Source organism: Leopardus geoffroyi, chromosome D4 (genome assembly GCF_018350155.1).
Source record: "Leopardus geoffroyi isolate Oge1 chromosome D4, O.geoffroyi_Oge1_pat1.0, whole genome shotgun sequence".
Classification (NCBI taxonomy): Eukaryota; Metazoa; Chordata; class Mammalia; order Carnivora; family Felidae; genus Leopardus; species Leopardus geoffroyi.
The window spans coordinates 50,392,217-50,417,488 of NC_059342.1; the positions used below are offsets into that span (position 1 = coordinate 50,392,217).

The 25,272-nt window shown below is 33.6% G+C and overlaps 2 protein-coding genes across 4 annotated transcripts in view; one reads left to right on the forward strand and one right to left on the reverse strand.

Annotated features, from left to right (window-relative positions):
• IFT74 (intraflagellar transport 74) overlaps positions 1 to 25,272 on the forward strand; it is a 91,586-nt gene that overhangs the window by 18,120 nt on the left and 48,194 nt on the right. For all 3 annotated transcript variants that reach the window (XM_045467645.1, XM_045467644.1, XM_045467646.1), the window contains exons 5-8: positions 1,024 to 1,122; positions 1,282 to 1,342; positions 7,693 to 7,752; positions 9,809 to 9,870. In XM_045467645.1, coding sequence (XP_045323601.1) covers positions 1,024 to 1,122; positions 1,282 to 1,342; positions 7,693 to 7,752; positions 9,809 to 9,870 — 282 coding nt within the window. The remainder of the gene's footprint in view (positions 1 to 1,023; positions 1,123 to 1,281; positions 1,343 to 7,692; positions 7,753 to 9,808; positions 9,871 to 25,272) is intronic.
• Positions 14,938 to 23,604, reverse strand: LRRC19 (leucine rich repeat containing 19). Its single transcript, XM_045467647.1, has 5 exons — positions 22,791 to 23,604; positions 18,733 to 18,822; positions 16,605 to 17,118; positions 15,763 to 15,948; positions 14,938 to 15,266 (listed from the first exon to the last, which is right to left on the reverse strand). The coding sequence occupies exons 1-5, from the start codon at positions 22,881 to 22,883 to the stop codon at positions 14,938 to 14,940; spliced, it is 1,212 nt and encodes a 403-aa protein (XP_045323603.1). The 5' UTR covers positions 22,884 to 23,604.

A 25,272-nucleotide genomic window follows, 5' to 3' on the forward strand; every position in this document is an offset into this window, starting at 1 on the left:
ATTATGTCTCTAAGAATGAAGCTCTAAATTGAGAACTTTTTTCGTATTCTTGATCTACCTTTTTTTGCTCAGATGTCCTACTGTTCAGTCTTCATTTTTCTGCTTTATTGTATTTTGTTCTTGGCTCATCATCTATATCTTTGTCTACTATTTCCATTGCATTTAATCCATCCTTCTATCATGTCATAAAACCTCTGTTTTCTTTCTCATTTCTTCTGCAGTCTTTTGTCAATTATCAGGATCCTTTATGGGTCTCAAACTTCTAGAAGGCAGTAGAGAGAAGTGTAGGTTTTCCCCACCACTCTTTAATGCTAACATCAGCATGAGGCCAGCACTTACATAGCATCTCTTCATATCCAGTCACTTTTTAATCAAAAGAAAGAAAGGATATAGAGCTATTTTTCAGCATTGCATATCCTCACTTTTCCAGGATTTGTGCTTCTGTATCAAAAAAATGGGTCTAGGTATTTTTGTAATTGTTTGACTCTATAGCACTAGTTCTCAACTGTCCATGATTTTTGCCCCCCAGGGAACACTTGGTGATTTTTGGACATAGTTTTGGTTGTCACAGCTAGGGTTGGGGGTGTGTGCTACTGACAACTTGACCAGGGATGCTGTTAAGCATTGTACAGTGCATAGGATAGCCCTTCCCCACTGCCAGAGTATCCTTTACTGACCTAAACTGTCAGCAGTGCTTCTTTTGAGAAGCCCCACCTTAGAGAGTAGCAGGAGCGGTGAGGATGACAGTTAGGCATCTAGTTGTGTCTATAGATTGTTATTTTGACCAGGCTTACATTCTGGTCCTATTTCATCTTAATGATCAGAGAATCTATTTCAGTTTCTTATCATTTGGGATATGCCTCATTTTAGTCAAACAGGCCACATAAATTGTTTTTCTTTTTTTAGTGAAATTTCACAAAACCATTTATATTATTGTTACACATTTATCAAAAATTTGCTTCACTAGAAAGGCTCTTTTCTGGATTAGGATTATTGCTGACTTTTTTATTTCTTTCCATTTAGAAGTAAAATAAGTGAACTTACAACAGAAATTAATAAACTTCAGAAAGAAATAGAAATGTACAATCAAGAGAATTCAGTATATTTGTCATATGAAAAGAGGTGAGTAGTTTTGCAGTTAAAATTATGCAAGGTCTTTTTAAGAGCAATATCCAATGTAATATGCTTCAGAAGTTTAATACCAAATTTGTAATTATACATAATGTTTATAATGTTCTTCTTATTTAGATGTTTATGAATGTATTTGTTTTATGCTTACAGAGCTGAGACTTTAGCTGTTGAAATCAAAGAGTTTCAAGGACAACTAGCAGACTACAATATGGTATTTGCCCTTTTCTGAGATTTTTTTGAATATTTCCATTGTTTTTTACCACTTTAAAAATATATTATTTTAGATACTAAATAATACATGAATACATGCTTACGGTGAAAGATTGTAACAAGGGAGAGTATAGAGATTAAAGCCTCCCTTTGCTTTTTCCCTCATTTTTCTCACCAGAAATCATTTGGCCTAACAGATATGTATTCTTCCAGTCTTAAGAAAATAAATTTACTTGCAGATACATATTTTCCCTAACAGTATTAAAATAATCATTTTAAAAGTAGCTAAAATTTATTGGGTACTAACTGTCATTTCTGTAAAAAAACATTTTATCTCTCTGTGGATGGTTTTTATTATGAAATATTAAAAATTTTAATTATGTAGTGTGCAGATTCTACCTCCATTCTTATGTTTCATCCAAAATACAGTGGTTGCCTTCCTCCAAAATAGAGTATGTAACATAAACATAGTTCCACCAAGGATTTTTCCTAATGTTTACTTTCTGAAGAAATAATCTCCTTGGCTTTGTTCATAACTGTCGCAATCTTTGGGGTGGTCTTGGCCCCATTACACTTTCTATGTCAGAATTTTCTTTCTTCTAACTCTGTAGGTGCTCTAGACGGCAATGGCATTTGGTCTTAAAGGGGAAAACTTTTATCTCACTTCTGTTAAAAAATAGTGTTACATAAAACAAGAAACATTCTATCATAATGGTTGGGTAAATTATGCTGTACCTATTTGATATTGTTATATTTTACTTAAAAACAAATTTTGCTGCTTATGGAATACTGTACTTCTCAAATCTGTTTAACTGTATAATCCATAATGAACATTTTGTAGAGCCTAGTATTCAGTACAGACTTTTTTTTTAGTAAATATGTTCTAAATATGAGGAAGTTTTTTTATAAAATATGAAATGACATTAGATAAAATCATTTAGCTGTACTGGAATGCATTGGGTAAATTACTTATGTAAAGATATTAATAATGTGTGAAATATGTTGTTTGCAGGTATAATGACCTAACAACTGATACAGGGAAAACATTTAGCTGATATCTAACATATAGTAAGATCTCAAGTGTTAGGTTTTATTAGTACTTACTATTCATATCAGAAGCGAAATATTCTATAAACTAATACATAGTACGTTAATAAAGCTTAGTGTTTCAGAAAAAATTATACCCAAATAATTTGCTTTTAGTAGCCTTCCTATTCATCCATTCATCCATTGATGGACATTTGGGCTCTTTCCATACTTTGGCTATTGTTGATAGTGCTGCTGTAAACGTGGTGCATGTGTCCCTTCAAAACAGCAAACCTGTATCCCTTGGATAAATGCCTAGTAGTTCAATTGCTGGGTGGTAGGGTAGTTCTATTTTTAGTTTTTTGAGGAACCTGCATACTGTTTTCCAGAATGGCTGCACCAGCTTGCATTCCCAAGTAGCCTTCCTATTCAAATTCTGGTTCCACAACTTGCTGAATTTCTTTATCTGCTATATTTAGAACTCTGCATCCCAAAGCAACAGAATATACTTTCTTCTCAAGTGCACATGGAACATTCTCCAAGATAGATCACATACTGGGTCACAAAACAGCCCTTCATAAATATACAAGAATTGAGATCATACCATGCGTACTTTCAGACCACAATGCGATGAAGCTTGAAATCAACCACAGGAAAAAGTCTGGAAAACTTTCAAAAGCATGGAGATTAAAGAACACCCTACTAAAGAATGAATGGGTCAACCAGGCAAGTAGAGAAGAAATTAAGAAATATACGGAAACAAACGAAAATGAAAATACAACAATCCAAACGCTTTGGGATGCAGCAAAGGCAGTCCTGAGAGGAAAATACATTGCAATCCAGGCCTATCTCAAGAAACAAGAAAAATCCCAAATACAAAATCTAACAGCACACCTAAAGGAAATAGAAGCAGAGCAGCAAAGACACCCCAAAACCAGCAGAAGAAGAAAGATCACAGCAGGAATAAACAATATAGAATCTAAAAAAACTGTAGAGCAGATCAATGAAACCAAGAGTTGGTTTTTTGAAAAAATAAACAAAATTGATAAACCTCTAGCCAGGCTTCTCACAAAGAAAAGGGAGATGACCCAAATAGATAAAATTGTGAATGAAAATGGAATTATTACAACCAATCCCTCAGAAATACAAGCAACTATCAGGGAATACTATGAAAAATTATATGCCATCAAATTGGACAACCTGGAAGAAATGGACAAATTCCTAAACACCCACACTCTTCCAAAACTCAATCAGGAGGAAATAGAAAGCTTGAACAGAACAGACCCATAATCAGTGAAGAAATTAAATCAGTTATCAAAAATCTCCCAACAAATAAGAGTCCAGGACCAGATGGCTTCCCAGGGGAGTTCTACCAGACGTTTAAAGCAGAGATAATACCTATCCTTCTCAAGCTATTCCAAAAAATAGAAAGGGAAGCAAAACTTCCAGACTCATTCTATGAAGCTAGTATTACTTTGATTCCTAAACCAGATAGAGACCCAGCAAAAAAAGAGAACTACAGGCCAATATCCCTGATGAATATGGATGCAAAAACTCTCAATAAGATACTAGCAAATCGAATTCAACAGCATATAAAAAGAATTATTCACCATGATCAAGTGGGATTCATTCCTGGGATGCAGGGCTGGTTCAACATTCACAAATCAATCAACGTGATGCATCACATTAATAAAAGATAAGAACCATATGATCCTGTCAATTGATGCAGAAAAGTCCTTTGACAAAATTCAGCATCCTTTCTTAATAAAAACTTTCAAGAAAGTCGGGATAGAAGGAACATACTTAAACATCATGAAAGCCATTTATGAAAAGCCCACAGTTAACATCATCCTCAGTGGGGAATAACTGAGAGCTTTTTCCCTGAGATCAGGAACACGACAGGGATGTCCACTCTTCACCGCTGTTGTTTAGCATAGTGTTGGCAGTTCTCGCATCAGCAATCAGACGACAAAAGGAAATCAAAGGCATCAAAATTGGCAAAGATGAAGTTAAGCTTTCACTTTTTGCAGATGACACGATATTATACATCGAAAATCCGATAGACTCCACCAAAAGTCTGCTAGAACTGATACATGAATTCAGCAAAGTCACAGGATACAAAATCCATGTACAGAAATCAGTTGCATTCTAATACACTAATAATGAAGCAACAGAAAGACAAATAAAGAAACTGATCCCATTCACAATTGCACCAAGAAGCATAAAATACCTAGGAATAAATCTAACCAAAGATGTAAAAGATCTGTATGCTGAAAACTATAGAAAGCTTATGAAGGAAATTGAAGAAGATATAAAGAAATGGAAAAACATTCCGTGCTCATGGGTTGGAAGAATAAATATTGTCAAAATATCAATACTACCCAAAGCTATCTACACATTCAATGCAATCCCAATCAAAATTGCACCAGCATTCTTCTCGAAGCTAGAACAAGCAATCCTAAAATTCATATGGAACCACAAAAGGCCCCGAATAGCCAAAGTAATTTTGAAGAAGAAGACCAAAGCAGGAGGCATCACAATCCCAGACTTTAGCCTCTACTACAAAGCTGTCATCATCAAGACAGCATGGTATTGGCACAAAAACAGACACACAGACCAATGGAATAGAATAGAAACCCCAGAACTAGACCCACAAAAGTATGGCCAACTAATCCTTGACAAAGCAGGAAAGAACATCCAATGGAAAAAAGACAGTCTCTTTAACAAATGGTGCTGGGAGAACTGGACAGCAACATGCAGAAGGTTGAAACTAGACCACTTTCTCACACCATTCACAAAAATAAACTCAAAATGGATAAAAGACCTGAATGTGAGACAGGAAACCATCAAAACCCTAGAGGAGAAAGACCTCTCTGACCTCAGTCGTAGCAATTTCTTACTTGACACATCTCCAAAGGCAAGGGAATTAAAAGCAAAAATGAACTATTGGGACCTCATGAAGATAAAAAGCTTCTGCACAGCAAAGGAAACAATCAACAAAACTAAAAGGCAACCAACGGAATGGGAAAAGGTATTTGCAAATGACATATCGGACAAAGGGCTAGTATCCAAAATCTATAAAGAGCTCACCAAACTCCACACCCGAAAAACAAATAATCCAGTGAAGAAATGGGCAGAAAACATGAATAGACACTTCTGTAAAGAAGACATCCGGAAGGCCAACAGGCACATGAAAAGATGCTCAACGTCGCTCCTCATCAGGGAAATACAAATCAAAACCACACTCAGATATCACCTCATGCCAGTCAGAGTGGCCAAAATGAACCAATCAGGAGACTATAGATGCTGGAGAGGATGTGGAGAAACGGGAACCCTCTTGCACTGTTGGTGGGAATGCAAATTGATGCAGCCACTCTGGAAAACAGTGTGGAGTTTCCTCAAAAAATTAAAAATAGGCCTACCCTATGACCCAGCAGTAGCACTGCTAGGAATTTACCCAGGGGATACAGGAGTACTGATGCATAAGGGCACTTGTACCCCAATGTTTATAGCAGCACTCTCAACAATAGCCTTTCTCTTATGGAAAGAGCCTAAATGTCTATCAACTGATGAATGAATAAAGAAATTGTGGTTTATATACACAATGGAGTACTACGTGGCAATGAGAAAGAATGAAATATGGCCCTTTGTAGCAACGTGGATGGAACTGGAGAGTGTGATGCTAAGTGAAATAAGCCATACAGAGAAAGACAGATCCCATATGTTTTCACTCTTATGTGGATCCTGAGAAACTTAACAGAAACCCATGGGGGAGGGGAAGGAAAAAAAAAAAGAGGTTAGAGTGGGAGAGAACCAAAGCATAAGAGACTCTTAAAAACTGAGAACAAACTGAGGGTTGACGGGAGGTGGGAGATGGGTATTGAAGAGGGCATTTTTTGGGATGAGCACTGGGTGTTGTATGGAAACCAATTTTACAGTAAATTTCATAAAAAAAATTAAAAAAAATAAATTTATCTGCAAAATGCGGATAATATCTACTTTAGAGAGTAATTGTTAAAATTAAGTGATACATATGATGGGTCCAGAACAATGTTTGGTAGAAGGCAAATGTTAGCAATTGCTATCATTGCCTAACTTTTTGAAGGAAGCTTACCTGGTGTTGTTTTTGTGCCTTACCTTGTTGGCTTTTTTGTTGTTGTTGTTGTTTTTAATTTTTAGAAGACCAAGAAAATTATTTTGTATTCTCACTGGTATAAATTTGTAAATCTGTTAATAGGCTCTCTGCTGCAGAAAAGAGAGTGACCGACATTCCCCAAACTTTTTGTCTTCTTTAGACACTCCTTTTAAGGTCAAACATCTTTTCAAAGCAGACAAAGCTCACTTTGCCACCCTAAAAATGTGACTGGCCAATTGCATAGTGTATACTTAGGTAGCTCAATATTTGTTTTTATCTTAGAAGATAAAATACACTATAAACAGTAGCCAAATTATGGAAGGAGCCCAAATGTCCATTGACTGACAAATGGATAAAGAAGATGTGATATATATATATGCAGTGGAGTATTATTCAGGGATCAAAAAGAATGAAATCATGGGGCATCCAGGTGGCTCAGTCAGTTAAGCATTGGACTTCAGCTCAGGTCATGATCTCGTGGTTCATGAGGTCGAGCCCCACATTGGGCTCTGTGCTGACAGCTCAGAGCCTGGAGCCTGCTTCGTACTCTGTGTCTCCCTCTCTCTCTGTCCTTGCCCACTCACACACACTCTCTCTCTCTCTCTCTCTCTCTCTCAAAAATAAAATAAAACATTAAAAAAATTTTTTTAAAGAGAATGAAATCATGCCATTTGCAAAAACATAGATAGAACTAGAGTGTATTATGCTAAGCGACATAAGTCAGAGAAAGATAAATATCATATGATTTCAATCATATGTAGGATTTAAGAAACAATAGATAGAACATAGGGGAAAGGAAGGAAAAATAAGATAAAAACAGAGAGGGAGGCAAGTCATAAGAAACTCTTAAATACAGAGAACAAACTGAGGGTTGTTGGAGGGGTTTTGGCTGGAGGGATGGACTAAATGGGTGATGAGCATTAGAAGGGCACTTTTTGGGATGGGCACTGGGTATTATATTTAAGTGATGAATCACTAAATTCTGCCTCTGAAACCATTACTACACTATATGTTAACTGGCTTGGATTTAAATATAATTAAAAATAATAATAAAATTAAAAAAGATAAAATATTTAGAAGTAATAATAATTAAATGACTACTCATTGTTTTAAGATTGAATACCTATTTATGAATTATAGAGAAAATTTATGAAGACTAACAATGTTTTTTTTTGTATCTTTGTTTTTAGTTGGTAGATAAACTTAATACCAATACTGAAATGGAAGAAGTAATGAATGATTACAACATGGTAAGAAAATTTAAAAATATAAGTAATAGATTTACATAGATCATATCACCCAAAACAAAGCATTTATATCTAGAAATAGTTTGATAAAACCTTACACACTTTACAAATAGGTATTACTTTGATCTTAAATATTCTATTATAGTTGACTTCCCTTAGTTGCATTTTTTTCCATTAACGATTTTTTTAAATTTTTTTTTTTTTTTCAACGTTTATTTATTTTTTTTGGGACAGAGAGAGACAGAGTATGAACGGGGGAGGGGCAGAGAGAGAGAGGGAGACACAGAATCGGAAACAGGCTCCAGGCTCTGAGCCATCAGCCCAGAGCCTGACGCGTGGCTCGAACTCATGGACCGCGAGATGGTGACCTGGCTAAAGTCGGACGCTTAACCGACTGCGCCACCCAGGCGCCCCTCCATTAACGATTTTAAAGTAATCTTGATACCCAATGTGGGGTCCAACTCACAACACCAAGGTCAAGAGTTGCATGCTTTACCAACTGAGCCAGCCAGTGGCCCCTTAGTTGCTCTTTTTAAATTTCTTCCTATTGGTCATATCTCCCTAGTAGATGCTTTAGTATCTTTCTACAAGGCCATGTTTGAATTGGTCTCACACACAGCGTTAGTTAGGGAGTCTTGTCTATATTTCCTTACATATAAATTAGTTTGCAATACTTTTGGTTCAGTATTTGCACAAAAGGAACTGACTACTCACTGGAAATACAGTTGCACTTTTACAAAGTTTTATAAGAAAGAGAGAAAAGTCAATAGTTATATAATGCCAGACATAATACTACTTTTTTTTTTTTTTTTTTCAACGTTTATTTATTTTTGGGACAGAGAGAGACAGAGCATGAACGGGGGAGGGGCAGAGAGAGAGGGAGACACAGAATCGGAAACAGGCTCCAGGCTCTGAGCCATCAGCCCAGAGCCCGACGCGGGGCTCGAACTCACGGACCGCGAGATCGTGACCTGGCTGAAGTCGGACGCTTAACCGACTGCGCCACCCAGGCGCCCCCATAATACTACTTTTTGATTGATAAATGATACTTTGTGTTCAGTGTTCTTAGATTCTTTGGTAGAGGACAAAAGGATAGAAGCTAACTTATTTTGATTACAAACAAGAAAAGGATGGAAGCTAACTTATTTTGATTACAAACATTTAGGAGAAACTAACATACATATAGCTTATAGTTTATAAAACTTATAATTTCTTTATATAACTTTTATATAATTTATAATATGGCTTAGAGCTTATACAGTCAGACTATTCTGTGAAAGCATAGAATTTATAAAACGACTTTCTAAATTAGAGTTCTAAAAACATGATAATTTCGTGAAATTAGTCTTAACTTTAGAACACAGGAAAATTCCCAACTTAAATATATATATATAGATATATTTATATTTATATAGATTTATATAAATCTATATTTATATAATCCTATATATATTGGATTTTATTTTTGAGTAATCTCTGCACCCAGTGTGGGCCTTGAACTCAAAACCCCAAGATGAAGAGTCATGCACTCTACCCATAAGCCAGCTGGGCGCCACTAAAAGTATATTTTTCATGCCAAATGTAAAATGTGAAAACCTCTTTATGTGTTTTGTCAGTTGTTTGGGATAGGTCAAAATTCTAGGCTGAATATGCACTGGTAGAGTCACATAGGAGTACTCAGGGTAAAATTCTGAATAATTTAAGAATAAAACTTGCATTGGCCCTTAATTCAGCATATTACTAATCAACTGGTGAACAGCCAATAAATATTAGATTCTGTTTACATAAATTAAGTTTACGTTGGATTATTTGATAGATCGCTAAAGAACAGTGAATAATTTTGGTTTGAGATTACAATGCCTGTGAAAAAGACTTCCTTTTCCAGGGATTGTAGTTCGTTCAGTGAAATAAGTACCGTATTTTTTTTTTTTCAACTTTGACAGTGGCATTAGGATTATGATAATCTCTCAAATTGCTTATGACCAGCATACCTTTTAAAGAAGTAGCTCAGTTGAATGGTAATTTTTATCACTAACTTCTGTGTTAACTCTTTATTCAGCTTAAAGCTCAAAATGATCGAGAAACACAAAGTATGGATATCATATTTACTGAAAGACAAGCGTAAGTACAATCCATGTAGAAATCAAACATTTACAAGTGAACTGTATTAGGCAATTTAACTTTGGAGTCCTTTATTTCCTTATAAATTTTCTCGTTTTCCTCTGTTACATTTTTTTATTTTAAAAATTTGAATATTTGCAAAACAAATTTTATTGTTAATACATTTGTTATCTTCATTTACCACTAAGAAGCCAAATCCTGTATAAATAAAATAACTACATAGATTAGATAAATAAAATTTCTGTTTTAAGTACTTTAAAATCTAAGATGGATGAGAACATCTCCATCTCTGCCACTTTTAATTTTATTAATTTTATTTTATTTTTAATTTTTTTAAGGTTTATTTATTTTGAAAGAGGACATGAACAGGGGAGGGGCAGAGAGAGAGAGAGAGGGAGAGGGAGAATCCCAAGCAGGCTCTGCTGTGTCAGCGCAGAGCCTCACTCAGGCTTGGTCTCAGGAACTGCGAGAGCACGACCTGAGCCAATATCAAGAGTCAGATGTTCAACCAACTGAGCACCCATGTGCCCCTACCACTTGTAATTTTAACCTGAGCTTTTTAACTATTTTGAATTATGATATTTAAGTCCCAGCCTAATAAAAGGGACATTATTAGTGGGCTATTTATATTATTTCATTATTCAATTATTAGTTTATAATTTATGGTTATATTAATGCATATATATATATATATATATATATATATATATATATATATATATATGGATCTTTATATATAACATGTTTAAAGAACATGTGGCAGTGACAGCAATGTCTACAAAGATGTAGATGTGATGTGGTTATCTTAGTCCGTTTGGGATGCTATAACAAAATACCATAAACTTAGTATTTTATAAACAATCAGAATTTGTTGCTCACAGTTCTAGAGGCTGAGAAGACCCAAGCTCAAGGCACCAGCATGGTCCCATTCTGGTGAAGGCCCTCTTCATGGTTCATACCAGGCATTTTCTTGCTGTATCCTCCCGTGGTAGAGGGGGTCCGTGGGATCTCTTTTATAAGCGTGCTGATCCTATTCATGAGGGCTTCAGCCTCATTACCTAGTCAGTACCCAAAGACTGCACCTACTAATACCTTTGGGGGTTAGGATTTCAACACAAATTTTGGAGTGACATAAATATTCAGATAACAGCAGTTAACATAATTATTCTTCCTTGATTTTTAGCCTTAATTGAATACTATCTAAGGCAATGCAAACATGAAAAGATAAGCTATTATTATACACACACCCCATACATATTTTGTCTCAGAATTTTATCAGTATTAATTTCTTTGAGAGCGAGGATAATAAGTAACCATAATTACTGAAATTCTGTAACACCACATACACTGTCCTATTACTTATGCATGTAGAGTAAATATTTGATAAAGAATAGGATGTTTACAGGTAATTTTAAAACATTTGGAAGATAAATATAATTTTTCTGTTGATTAAAAACAAAGGAATCTCTTTTTCCTCATCTATCGTTTGATGCTGTTATAAAGTGTGCCTTAGAAATTACAAATCCTGGAAGTCCCTTCCCATTTACAAAGCAAATTCCATATTTATGGTGACCAGGTTGTTACTAGAAAATTTTCTTTTTTACTGTTGTTTTTGTTCTGGTTTTAAACCATTTAGCAAGTATTTATCACTTACCATACATAAAATACTCTTCTAGGAATAAATAATAAACTGTAGTCCATTTATATTTTATAACGGACTTTGATAAAAAAACTATATAAAGTGTTTTTTATAGAGTTTAGAACCTTTAGAGTCTAGAACATTTAGGTCCTCATTTATTTCCTCATTTATCTGCATTTGTATAATATTCAAGTCAGATTTGTATATATGTACATGTTTTATAGATATTTCATCCAGAAAGATAACTCACAGATTATAAATTTAAGAATGCCACAGGCTTTATGTCTATTAGGTTCATTTAGTTGAGGAAAAAGTTCTTAAAATATGGTAGTTTGTCCTGAAATGTGAGAACTTTCAAACTTAATATTGGCAGTTTATAATTGAGGCTGAGTGAAATTGGTTCTCCTGACCCTGTTAAGCAGAAAATTAAATTAAGAACAAAAGTTACCTTCAAGAAGTTTACTTTTATATGCAGAGGGATAGACTTACTTCATGTGTTAATCAGATGGTTAACATCTCAATAACACAAGGCTGTATCTTGACCATATTCAAAGGGAACAAGTAATTTCATACCTTGAGAAGGCAAATCTAAAAACTTTTTTTCATTCTCTTTTATAGTACTACCATTTAGTGATTTAGTGTGGTGACTAAACCATCTGGTTTATTATGTAACACCTATTCATAATAAGTTAGTTATATTATGCAGCCTTAATATATTACTACAGCATTAAGAAATTTGGTTTTAATTTAGTTTCACATGCCAAAAAAAAAAAATTTAGTTTTGCATGTCAATATTCAATTATAAGAGTTTTAAGAGAATAGATGTAGTTTGCTCGTGTAGTATTTCATTTTACTGCATTTTTTTCAGTATTAATATTTGCCTCTTAGGAAATGATATTTTGGTAAAATAATAGCTTTTTAGAAAAAGGTGCATTTTTGGGAATGCAACCTGGTGCAGCCACTCTAGAAAACAGTATGGAGGTTCCTCAAAAAACTAAAAATAGAACTACCCTACAACCCAGTAGTTGATCCACGGGATACAGGTGTGCTGTTTCGAAGGGACACATGCACCCCCATGTTTATAGCAGCACTATCAACAATAGCCAAAGTATGGAAAGAGCCCAAATGTCCATTGATGGATGAATGGATAAAGAAGATGTGGTATGTATATACAATGGAGTATTACTTGGCAGTCAAAAAGAATGAAATCTTGACATTTGCAACTACGTGGATGGAACTGGAGGGTATTATGCTAAGTGAAATTAGTCAGAGAAAGACAAATACCATGACTTCACTCATATGAGGAATTTAAGAGACAAAACAGATGAACATAAGGGAAGGGAAACAAAAATAATATAAAAATGGGAAGGGGGACAAAACAGAAGAGACTCATAAATATGGAGAACAAACTGAGGGTTACTGGAGGGGTTGTGGGCGGGGGGATGGGGGTAAGGGGCACTAAGGAATCTATTCCTGAAATCATTGTTGCACTATATATGCTAACTAATTTGGATGTAAATTTAAAAAAAATTAAAAAATTAAAAAAAAAAGGTGCATTTTGTTTCCATAATTATCTCTTATAATTGAGATTTAAAACAATAAAGTATAAATGATATTATCTAGTAAGAAATTTTACATGTAAAACATTTATGTCCTTTATTGAAAACATGTTTCTATAAACACAGACAAATATACATTATAAATAAGTGAGTTCTATTTGACAGGGCATATATATATCATCCTTAACAGTTTTTATTTTCCTCATTAGACATTTGAGCTGAATTTACTATTGATATAATGGCTATTCTGCAGAATATAACATACATCTACATTATTTTTAGTTTCTTTTTTCTAAGAAACTCTTAGGTGCATAGGCATTTTGAGAAATGACACAAAAATAAAACAGTTTATTAAACGCTTATGTTCCCATCTCCCAGCTCCATCAGCTCATATCCATTCCTGCTCCATACAGACCTCTAGGCACTCACTACTGCCTTCCCTGTATTACTATGAAGAAGTTCTAAAGATATTGTATTATTTCATCTATAAATGTATTTTATCTTAGTGTTTTAGAGATATTCTCTTCTCTAAAAGATATAGATAAATACACTTAATTTCCACCCATATGGAAGGTAAAAATGATGGATTGTTTTTTACAGCTTTTATTGCCACTGTTTGCATTAAGTTGTTAAATTATGATTGCAGCCAACTGAATTAGTAAATAATAAGAATTAGTAAATAATTAAGTTCAGACCCTTCCTATAATAGTTTAAGGCCATTGTTGTCCAAACTACATTTTTTGGACCATTAATGTGCTATGAACTCTTTATGGGCATACTTCAAATAAAGGGCTTTGTTGTCAAGTAAGTTTGGAAAATTCTTAAAACTTGGTTCTTGAAGAGCAGAGTACTTTAGCTTAGTAGAGCTTCAAATAAGTCATATGACAAAGAATCTTGTTTCACTTTGTTTAAACTCAGTATTTCCTATAGGAATTCTGTAGTAATTTGTCCATGTACCTTTTTCCCCCCTTATAAATATTTCTGGGCATTTTTCTGGAAATTAATATTCTGTAAAACAATTTGGGAAACATTGCTCCATCTACAGCTGTGCCTGGACCATCGGAAATTTCTCACGTCCAGCCAAATTCATTTGAATAGAGTTCTCCTAGGAGAGGGAAAAAAATAGATTTTTAAAAACAGGATTCACAGATACTTGTGATAGCCACTTTGGAAGCCACCATACTGTTCAGTTGTGACGATCATACATTATGGTGATGGTCTTTCTTTATAGACAAAATCGGTACTTTTTTTTTTTTTTTTTTTTTTTTTTTTTGGAAATCATTCGTAACTTGTTAGGGATTGTGCTTGGACATTGTGCCTGGGCTTTAAGTTAGTACTAAATTTTCAGGAAATTTATTGTGCTAATTCTGGAAGCATTGAAAAAATATTTTCCAATTCCATGAATTCATTCTATGAGCATAAAATCAATCTTAGTCTGTTGTATATTTAAGCTTCTTCACTTTGACTTCTCATATCCAAAACCTTTATTTTTCACTTACTCCTGTCAATAAATGTTAATATAATTTAATATGTAGTGAATCAAATATCTGGGCTAATATGAGAATCAATTCATTTTAATTAATGAATAATTTACTTTAGGTCTTTTTCTTATTAGGATGTATGGTCTCCTGAATACTGCTGAGAAAAGTAATGCTTCTGTTGTAACTGTTAGCTACCGGATAATGTCGTTTACTATATTTGCACATACTTGCTCAGTACCAATGAGAAAACATGATTTTATGATATTCATGTGTTGTAATTAATATGAAAGTACTACTAGCCATGGTTTGGTATGTCACATGCCTAATCTCTATGTCTAAACTGTGAGAGAGCCAATAACATTTTTAAAGAATCAAACATTGAAGAGAATTAATTTTCTTCACATAATTCATGAGTATCTATATATTTGTCTTCAATAAACCCATCATCGTCTATTACAAATGAATGTAGTTGTTCAAATATTACTGTAGTTTCTTCAGAGTTTGTATGTGAGGCCTGTGAAAGAGAACTTGAATTTCCAGTAAAACCATCTTCATAGGTTTCTGCTTCATGCTCTTCCAGGCGATGATGATTGTAACTAAGCAGAAAACTATACCATATTGGGCATTTGATAGCAATAAAAATGAGGAATGAAGTCATCAGTACAGTGACTGCCACACCGAGAAGAAAAGCCCAGCTTTTTCCAAGAAGTTTATGTTCTTAATTGGAATACCGAGAAAGAGAGAGAGAGAAAGAGATTTTGTTAAATTGACAAAAATAAAATAATCATAATTACATGTCCTAATAACTCCATAGTATTGGTATTAGAAATAAACACACATTCTAATTTTCTTTAAACAAAAGTTACTAAGACTACAATAAATTAAGATATTTCATAGTGTGGTGAGAAAATACCTTATTTTCAAAATAGCTACCATATCTTTGCAGATACTGTTTATCAATTCACCTTAAAACATTATTGATTTATACCTGTTGAGAATTGTTACTTAACCAGTCGAAAGTAAGGCTCAGAGAAGTTAAATAAGTTGCATTATGGCATTGGATGGTAACTGGCAGAACCTGGTTTGGAAACCTAGTATTTTGTAAATCTTTTGTTGAAATGAGGAATTGTTCTTTTACATTGTTTCTAGAAATTTAAAATTCAGTTTATTTAGTCTACTGCCCCAATATTAATATTTAAGACCAGTACATTACCTGAATTTTTTAAGTTGTTCAAAGAGCTGTTAAATGTTGAATTGTTAATGGACTGAGAGTGGTTATAAAGATCTTCATTTATAGGTGGAGAAAATTTTGAGTAGCATTCAGCATTATATGGTACAGTTGTGATACTATAGCGTTTCAGGATATCTGGGTAGGCACATGTGGTGATGTTCTCATTTTCTGGTAAATCAGAATTAAGATTTGTTACGGAAAATAGGATTAATAATATTAATAAATTTTTATAGCTAACATTTTATAATTATTTTTACCTAGAATTTTTGGTAATGACCTGTCGTCATTAAAGATTATAAGAAAGAAACTCTTGTATTTGCCTAGCAACACTATAAGGGAAAGATTCATATTCTTGTTTATTAAGTTATTTTATGAATATAGTTCAAGTGTAATATGTTTATTGTTTAGTTTATGTATTAAAGTAAAGATGGTTTGATTAAGATTGTGAAAATTGATCACAGGCAGAGCATGGTTTGCAGTTAAGCAAATAGGGCACCTGTTTTTATCTACTCTCTGGCCGGATATCCTAAGAAAAGGAAATACCTAAAAAAAATTACTCTTATGTATTCACACTGCAAACTTAATACGTGGAGTGAGAGTATCATTTCACATATATAGAACATTTAAAATTTTCTTTCTTTTTTTTTTTTTCCTGAAAGGCAGAGGAAGAACATCTATTCAGCAATTACTTTTCATTGTTTCTTCCTGCTTCCCTTAATCAGGAATAGTTTCTTTTTCTTTAAAACATGAAGTGAGAGACTTTCCTGGGTGGAACAATCAAAAATCAATCACATTTTGGTTTTGATTAAATTATGTTAGCTTACCTAGTGTCACATTTGAGGTGTTCAACCATTTCTGCAAATTCAGTAGACTACAAGAGCAGTTCCATGGATTTCCATATAAAATTATTAATTCCAGATGAAACATTCGTGGTACATCAAAATAGCTTATCAAATTGCCTTGCAGATTCAGAAGTATTAGGTTTTTTAGAGGCACAAATATATCAGGATTCAGTTGAAATATTTTGTTTTGACAGAGATGTAACTGTTTTAGTTTATTTAAGCCTATGAACGCACCCTGTTGAATTATGTGGATGGAGTTTGTACACATATTTAAAATTTCTAGGTTGGAGAGGTTACCAAAGCTGTTATTATATAACATAATGATATTGTTCTCAATCAAATAGAGTTCAGTGAGTAAAAAATAGGTCTGTAGAACCCTTGTGTCTGTAACATTCAGAGAAATTTGGTTATAACTGAGATCAAGTATAGTAATGTTTTTATTGATATCCACTGGAATTAAGGAATAATTCATTTCAGTGAAATTATATTTGACTTCCTAAAAAAGAAAAAATCAGAAATTAATTAGGAAAAATATTAACAGAATTTCCCAAATTTTCATATCCAGGTAATTAGATATTTAGGAGAAAATAGTTTTAGGAAATATTTCCTCTCTAATATTTGATGTTACAGTGTAAAAAAGGTAAAGAAAATACTTTTATTTCTTTATCGGGATGAAATACTGAAGATTAAGGAAATTCTGATACATGTAATTGAGCAAAGATCTTCTAGTTTACCATATATACTTTATGTTATTACAGAAAGAAAGACTATGGGTGTAATTCCATTTATGTATGTGGAAATACATGGCAAATAATAATTCTCTTATTTAGTACTTCATTTGTGCAGATTTATAATGAAATTTAAAATTTGTTGTTTTTAAAAATCAGAGCTACCAACACTAGGGCTATTAAATCATTAAATCATTCAGAAATATTACTCAAGATATAACTCTATAGAATTAACAGCTCAAAGTTTCGTGTTTTAAAAGAAAATATTTATTGGGGCACCAGGGTGGCTTAGTTAAACGTCCAACTCAACTCTGGCTCAGGTCGAGCTGCGTCCCGGGCTCTGCACTGGGCATGGAACCTGCTTAACATTCTCTCTCTTCCTTTCTCTCTGTCCCTTCCCTGCTTATGTTCTCTCTCAAAAAAAATGAAAATACATACTTTATTAATTTTTTTAAGTAATATCTGTACCCAGCGTGGGGCTTGAACTCATGATCCCAAGATCAAGAATCATGTCCTACCGACTGAGCCAGCCAGGTGCCACCAGAAAATATTTATTTTATAACAGAAATTGAACCATGTATTGAATTTAAGAGCCAGGAAGCATGAAGAAGTGCTTTCCTTATTTGGATATAGAGCCAAAAAAATAGTTCTTATTTTGACTGTTTTTGCAATTGAAGTATCTCCCTAAAAACAATAATGTAACAACAATAATTTTCCTCATAAATATATGATTTTTTTAAAAAAAAATTCCTACATTTTAAAAAGTAGTGTTTGGGGGTGCCTGGCTGGTTCAGTTGGTAGAGCATGTGACTCTTAATCTTCAGGCCCTGAGTTTGAGCCCCACTTTGGGAGTAGAGATTACTTAAAACAAGACAGTGGTGTTTATGTCCTGAAACTAATCTCACATTTTATAGTGAAAACTTTTAAAGAACTAAGTTAAAAAAAAAAATGGGGGCACCTGGGTGGCTCAGTCATTTGTGTCCGACTCTTAATTTCGACTCAGGTCATGATCCCAGGGTTGTGGGATCAAGTCCCACGTTTGGCTCCATGGCTGAGCATTGAGCCTACTTGTTTCTCTTTCTCTCTCTCTTCTCTTATCTCTCTCTCTCTCTCTCTCTCCCCCCCCCATCTGCCCCTTTCCACCACTCGCTCTCTGTCTAAAATAAAAAAATAAATAAAAAGCATGTGTTTTCAATTTATAAAAAAAAAATTTATAGACTGCTTTTGTCAAATTAGAATCCAGCTTACATATCACAGATTTTGAATATAGACAGCTAAACATTTGGTTGTGATAGCTTGGATTTTTTTCTTTTATTGTCTTGGGATATTTTACTAAATGTACACAAAGTATACCTTTGAAAATATTGGTTGTAAAAACTTACTGTTCTAGAAGACTGGCTGTCGTCTGATAACAATAGCATGGAGAGGGGCCAAAACAAGATTGTGATGCATGTAGTTTTCATATCACAAGCCTGATAGAAAAGAGAGTATTTCCATCTCAGTAGGATACTAGAACTTTAGAGATGATTGAGGACATTTTGATTTCCTTTTTTCTCCTTGTAAACCTATTTTTTCTTAAAATATGTAAAATGTAAAACAAGTACATGTCCCTGAACTCTTCCTTGCTCTCTAATCTTAACAAATTGGAAAGCTCCTGGCAAATGAAATTTGAATATATTTTAGAATGTTTATGAGTTCCTGAATTGATTGAAAAGAAATTTAATAGAACTGGTTGTATATTTTAAAATTTTAATAATGTGCGTGAAAGAAAGTTTTATATACATACATATGTGTACATGTTTAATATGCTTATATTGTTATTTCTTGGTTTTTTTAGATTTTAGGCATTGTCTGTTGGTATAATCCATTGACTTAAAACCGTAGGAGTTGAGAGCCTTCAGCTCTTTTTCAAACACTTGCTACCTTCATCTCCAATCCATCAAATGTATGCTTTTTATCTCTTCATTCTCCAAACATAGTTACTTATAATTTTGGCTAGATGAGTATTCAGGGCTTATCATGAACGTATAAATACTGTTAATGACTGAGCCATGTAACAGGATTACTTTCCTGTTCCTGTACACTTTTTTTCCCTCTAAATTACTGTATTTTTCATGTGCTTAGTTTTTTTTTATTTTTTTTATGAATTGATACCTAAAGTCTCCCCTAACATATCGCTAAATAGTTTATACTTATTAGATATTTAACGTTCCATCTTCTTAAAGAAGTCTCTCCTTAGGCCTTACTTAGAATGAAATTGCTGGACTTTTTCTTGGGAATCCCTAAATGTTATTATCCTTAGTTTTTTTGTTTTGTTTTGTTTTGTTTTTCTCTTGGACTGGTTGGCTTTCCCAAAATGACTTTCAACTGTCTGAACAGATAAGGCCAGGTAGTGAGCTGAGAGCTGAGTGGTGAAAAAGGGGGGTTTATCTCAGTAATTAGTACGTAAACTTTAACTTACTCCCCGTTTTTGGCCTAACATTCCTGCATTCACTTGTGCTTAGTGCCCAGATTCCCTTTGTTGTATTCTCCCCAGAGGGAAAAAAAAGGCCTCAGTCTTGTGCTTATGTAGGAGAGGAACTTTACTTGGCTGGGCAGAGGCAAGGAGGAAGAATTTTAACTATGTTTTATTCCTTTCTTCTCCAGTTCCAGAGTACCTGGTGCTGGCAGTTTCTGGGCCATTTATGGGTTCTATGGTATAATTCAAGCAACTTCTGAGCTTGCCCCACTGCTGGCTTGGAAACATTTTGATTTCCTAGATTCCACTTAACCATTAACTTTCAAGTTTCTTGGTTTTATTGCTGTTGCCCTCTCTTCCATTCTCTTTGTCCTTATTACTTTTTATTTTCATTTAAGTCAGGCTTGGGTCAGGAGTCAAAGTTAACATGTACATCCAACATGCCATCTTTAACTGGAAATTGCCATTAATTTGAGTAAACTCTTGTTGCTAAATAATTACTTTCCATTTAGTCATTTTATTCATGACCTTGATGTTTCTTGTTTTTATCTGTTTTCTTAAAGTCAGCATTAGAAAACTATATTGCAAACAAATGATCATTTAAGAGGATATGAATATATCCTGTTATAATCCTTATTGGCTTTCTGAAATTTAGTCTTTTAAATCTTATAGCATTTCTTGCAATGCGATACTTAATATTTTAAAGGGTAAGTTTATTCCATCAGAGCAGGAAGTAGAAAACTATGCAGAATGAGCAAGCCTCATTTCAAGTTATAAAATCTGTTGTTGCCTCATTAGCAATGAGGAATTTACTGTTATTTCAGTTTTGGTCTATTTTAGTTCACTTTCTCATTACCTTCAGTATGTTGATTTGTTTATACTTATATCTCTTTTATTTCTCCTTTACCATAGTTGAATTTATTAGAAAAAGCCACTGCTGTCCTAGATTTCACAAACTGGATGTAGACTCAGAATCAGATTCTTTTAGAATCAGATTTAGAATCTGATTCTTTTAAAATCAGAAATGAGTTCAAGCTCTTATTCCAGAACATTGTCCAGAAAAGGGGATCCCTAATTCATACATAAAAGGTACTTTACCCCTGTTTAACCACCTCTAGGAACATGTGTACAGCCTTGTCAATGGTTTGTGTCAGTATTTATCAGTGGGGTAGCAAAGTTCTTAGTGAGGGTGCAAATGTACGTAAGGTAGTGGTGAGTAAGGGAAAAGTCCTATTTTTTTTTCAGAAATAAGTAGGATAGGGATCATTAAAGGAAGCAAATAGGCTACAAAAAAAATGAGCTGATTCTAAGAAATTATGTGGAAAAGAAGCAGCTAAAGTATGTAATGGAGAGATCAGGCAGGACTATAAACCAATGTGTAATTTATGATCTTTATCCTTTATTTCATACTAATAATTGCTTTCTCTAGTGTGCTAAAGGTGATAAGATTAGAAAAGGATTTTTCCCCATTTTTTGATAAATTTCAGAGTTAGGAGCAATATATATGCAGAGCTTAAGGTAGATTCTGTATAAGAAAGTGTTCAGCAAATCTCAAGCATTGTTAGGTCTAAAGCTATGAAATGCATTGATTGGACTACACAGTCTGTGGGGCTTTTCATATATTTTGTGTGTCTTTTGGAAGGGGAAAGATTAAAAGAGGGGGTGGGGGCACCTGGATGGCGCAGTCGGTTAAGTGTCCTACTTGAGCTCAGGTCATGATCTTGTAGTTCGTGGGTTTTAGCTCCTCATCATCAGGCTCTGTGCTGACAGCTCAGAGCCTGAAACCTGTATATTCTTTGTCTCCCTTTCTCTCTGCCCCTCCCCTGCTTGTACTCTGTCTCTCTCAAAAATAAATATTAAAAAAAATTTTTTTTTTAATAAATAAAAGAGGGAGTGGATGTTGACCATCACAACCTGAGTAGAGAAGTCCCTAGACAAAAACATTTGCTAGCATTATTGGCTATCTTAAAGAAATCAGGTGGGTGGAATAGCTAGCCAGTAGATAGGTTATGCAGATTGTCCTTGAGTCACTTTACTGCATTTAAAACATTGGTGTAAAAAGAAGATATCTATTACTGCCTTTTTCCTCCCATTGGAATTTTTTCTCAATTTGAAATTTATTTTGAAATGATACTTGGGTTTGAATTTAGTGATAAAAAAATAAAGAACAAATGGAATAACAGTTTCTTTTAATTTATAAAATAAAGTGCCTTTTGACTTAGCTTACAGCCTACCTTACAGGAAAAAAAAGCTTTACACAAAAGTAAATAATAGGTAAAGAATAGTGTTCCCCTTAGTGCGTTTTCAAGTATAAGTTTCTTGGGAGTTTTTGGTTATTTACTTCCTATGACTTTCATACCATGAAAATAAAAAGATGCTGCAATTATGTTGGTTTTGTTAAATAAATGTATATATAGGTTTGCCATTAAATATTTTAGTTACGCCAGAATTTGATGTGTTTGAAGATATTAACAGTTCATGATTAACTTCACTTTTGTAGTCAACCATTTTATAGATTTTTTTTTGCAAACTTAAACATTTTTATAATGGAAAATTTCAAGAGAAAACCTCTGAGCAAGGAGAATAGTCACACCTAATTTCAGCAATTACCAATTAGCGGCCAGTTGTTTTGTTTTGTTTTTTTTTTCATCTTTTAAATTTGTTTTAAGTTAATGTCATTTTTCAGAATGCTCTGTGATTAACATATTTCAAAATAAAAAGATCTTATATATTTGATTAGCTAGATGCAACCTTTTTCCCCCAAAAAAGAAAAATTAGTTTGCATTGCATTATAACTTTATTCGAGAAAGTTTTTTGGCCATGTCCCAGGTGTATATTTCTAAAGTAGATCATGTGAAGATATAATCATATTTTCTCCTCTTTCATCACTTATTAAAGATTTTTGTACAGACTTAACAAATCTAAATATGTTTTTTTTAATTCACCAGCAACCACCAAACCTATAAATATATAGGATCTTACCTTTACTTTTTTCTTTTGTCTCTGAGATTCGTGTGGTAAGGAGTCTACTGTTTCTTCTACACCATTAAAAAACAGTATGTCATATGATTGCATTTCACTTATGTTTTAACCTTTGTACTTAGTGAACACGTGATTAAAAAAAACTAGACTTCCTTAGCAAAAGATTGACTAGAAGAATAATTTCTTAAAGTCATCTTTGACTTTTTTAGCGTAACAAATAAAGTGCGTTGCTTAACCTTTGTGTTTCTTAATTACTCTTGAAAAATTTAAATATTAGCAAATTCACTTTGCAAGTTAAAGTATATAATATTGAGAATGCATACTTTAAAAGATATATTGTTAGAGTGATTTAAAGTTAGTCCTAAAGGTATTTTGTGTTTAGAAAGATTCAAGTTGAAAAGATACCACCAAGTTTTGTATTCCCCTGAGTTTCAACTTTGTTATTTACTCATTTTTATGACACCGTCATTGGTGGTTTTACTGCCAAGTTATAACAGGAGCAAAGTGCTCAGAGCATCAAAAGACCTGACACTTGGCATTGTGTGGCCTTCAAAAAATGAGTTAACCTTCCTTATGCTGCAGCTTCTCATCTGTGAAATAGAATACTGTATAGTATGAGCTCCCATATTACTACAGTAGACAGATAAATCAGGCAAAAACATGGTTAAGATTCCTTATTGATAGTGAATAATCATGGAATTTAGAATGAGTTAGTTCCAAAAGATTAACTCCTCTGAGCCTAGTATCCTTAATCTATGAAACAAAGAGATTGCAATAGATGACCTTTTCTGCTTGAAAGTTCTGTGAGCCCGTAAACCCGTATCAGTTCAGCATTTGTTGTACTATAGTAATTGAAATTCAAAGTGAAGATATCACTCTGTCCAGCAGTGAGACAAAAATAAATAGAAATTCCAGGTTGTTTGATTTTGTTCATTTTTTTTTCTTAAGTTTTATTTATTTAAGTAATCTCTACATCCCATGTTGGGCTTAAACTCACAACTCTGAGATTAAGAGTCGCATGCTCCTGCACTTGAGCCAGCCAGGCACCCCTGATTTTGTTCATCTTTTATTGGGTTATTATGAGATATTATTTGTAGGAAAATTTCTTAGTTTAGATTATTTTATTCTGGTAGTGGGGTATGAGTATAAAAGGTGTGGAGGATAGGTGCATCTACAGGGTTTAGAGAGTGATTGTGAAAACTGTAGAAGTTGATATCTACATGTGAAAGATTAAATAGAAGACTCATATTTTGAAACACAAAATAGAAATTTTGATGTTGAGACTAAACATTTATCTTCAAGTAGTCTTTTTATATGTCAGTCTTTAAGTATTTACATGATAACTAGCATCTTTCTATTTTTTTCAGAATTTTTCTCTACCATATTGATAATTGACCTTGCTTAGGTAGTAAGTGACACATCACTGGTATTTCTTGTGATTATATGATAAAGATGGTTATTGTTTATAATTAATTTAGTCACTACTACTTTTATATGATTACACTCGTGATGTTCCTGTTATGTTTTTAGGGAAATAAATTTATTATTTTGCAGTGCTAAAATATAGTTGATAACTTTGGGAATACCAATTTTTTTTAAGTTTATTTTTAAGAAAGAGAGAGAGAAGAAGCACAAGTGGGAGAGGAGCAGAGACAGAATCCCAAGCAGGCTCCATGCTCTAAGCACAGAGACCAATGTGGGGCTCTGTCCCACAAACCATGAATCATGACCTGAGCCAAAATTAAGAGTGAGTTGAACGCTTAACAGACTGAGCCACCCATGTGCCCCAGAACACCAATTTTAATTAAAGCTGTAGATAAGCAAAATATATTATTATTCTAAAGCTCTGATTGTTTTTTAATCAAATTGCACTGTAGGTTTCCTTACTCTCAGATCAGTCAGAGCAGTGTTACTTTATATCATTTACATGGTGAACTACCATATGAGATTTCATTTGGTCAAAGAATTCTATAGCCAAAAGATGTTTAAAATCCACTATTCTAAAATTTAACTGTCTTATTTCTCTTGAGGATATGGCAAAGTGTAAACACATCTTTGTATATATATGGCTTTAAGGATTTTCTGTGATAATCTTTGTGTTTTCTAATAAAGTAAAATGGACACTAAGGAAATAGAAGGATTTGGGGATTGAGAAGAAAAAGACGTAAAATAAATCTGTGCTGATGGGACCAAATTATTTTTTTTGGATGTATAAGGGATTTTCTTATTAATTTTTTTTTCTTTTTTTTTTTTTTTTTTTTTAAGTAAGCAGGTGGTGAGACTTGTGTTCTTGTTTTTTGTTTTTTTGTTTTTTTTTTTTTCAACGTTTATTTATTTTTGGGACAGAGAGAGACAGAGCATGAACGGGGGAGGGACAGAGAGAGAGGGAGACACAGAATCGGAAACAGGCTCCAGGCTCTGAGCCATCAGCCCTTAGCCTGACGCGGGGCTCGAACTCACGGACCGCGAGATCGTGACCTGG

Coding starts and splice junctions, on each gene's coding strand:
- LRRC19 (XM_045467647.1), bottom strand. CDS start 22,883: ATGCAATCATATGACATACTGTTTTTTAATGGTGTAGAAGAAACAGTA. Junction 18,823..22,790: donor GACAAAAGAAAAAAGTAAAG/GTAAGATCCTAT, acceptor CTTTTCTATCAG/GCTTGTGATATGAAAACTAC. Junction 15,949..16,604: donor CACCTCAAATGTGACACTAG/GTAAGCTAACAT, acceptor CTGATTTACCAG/AAAATGAGAACATCACCACA.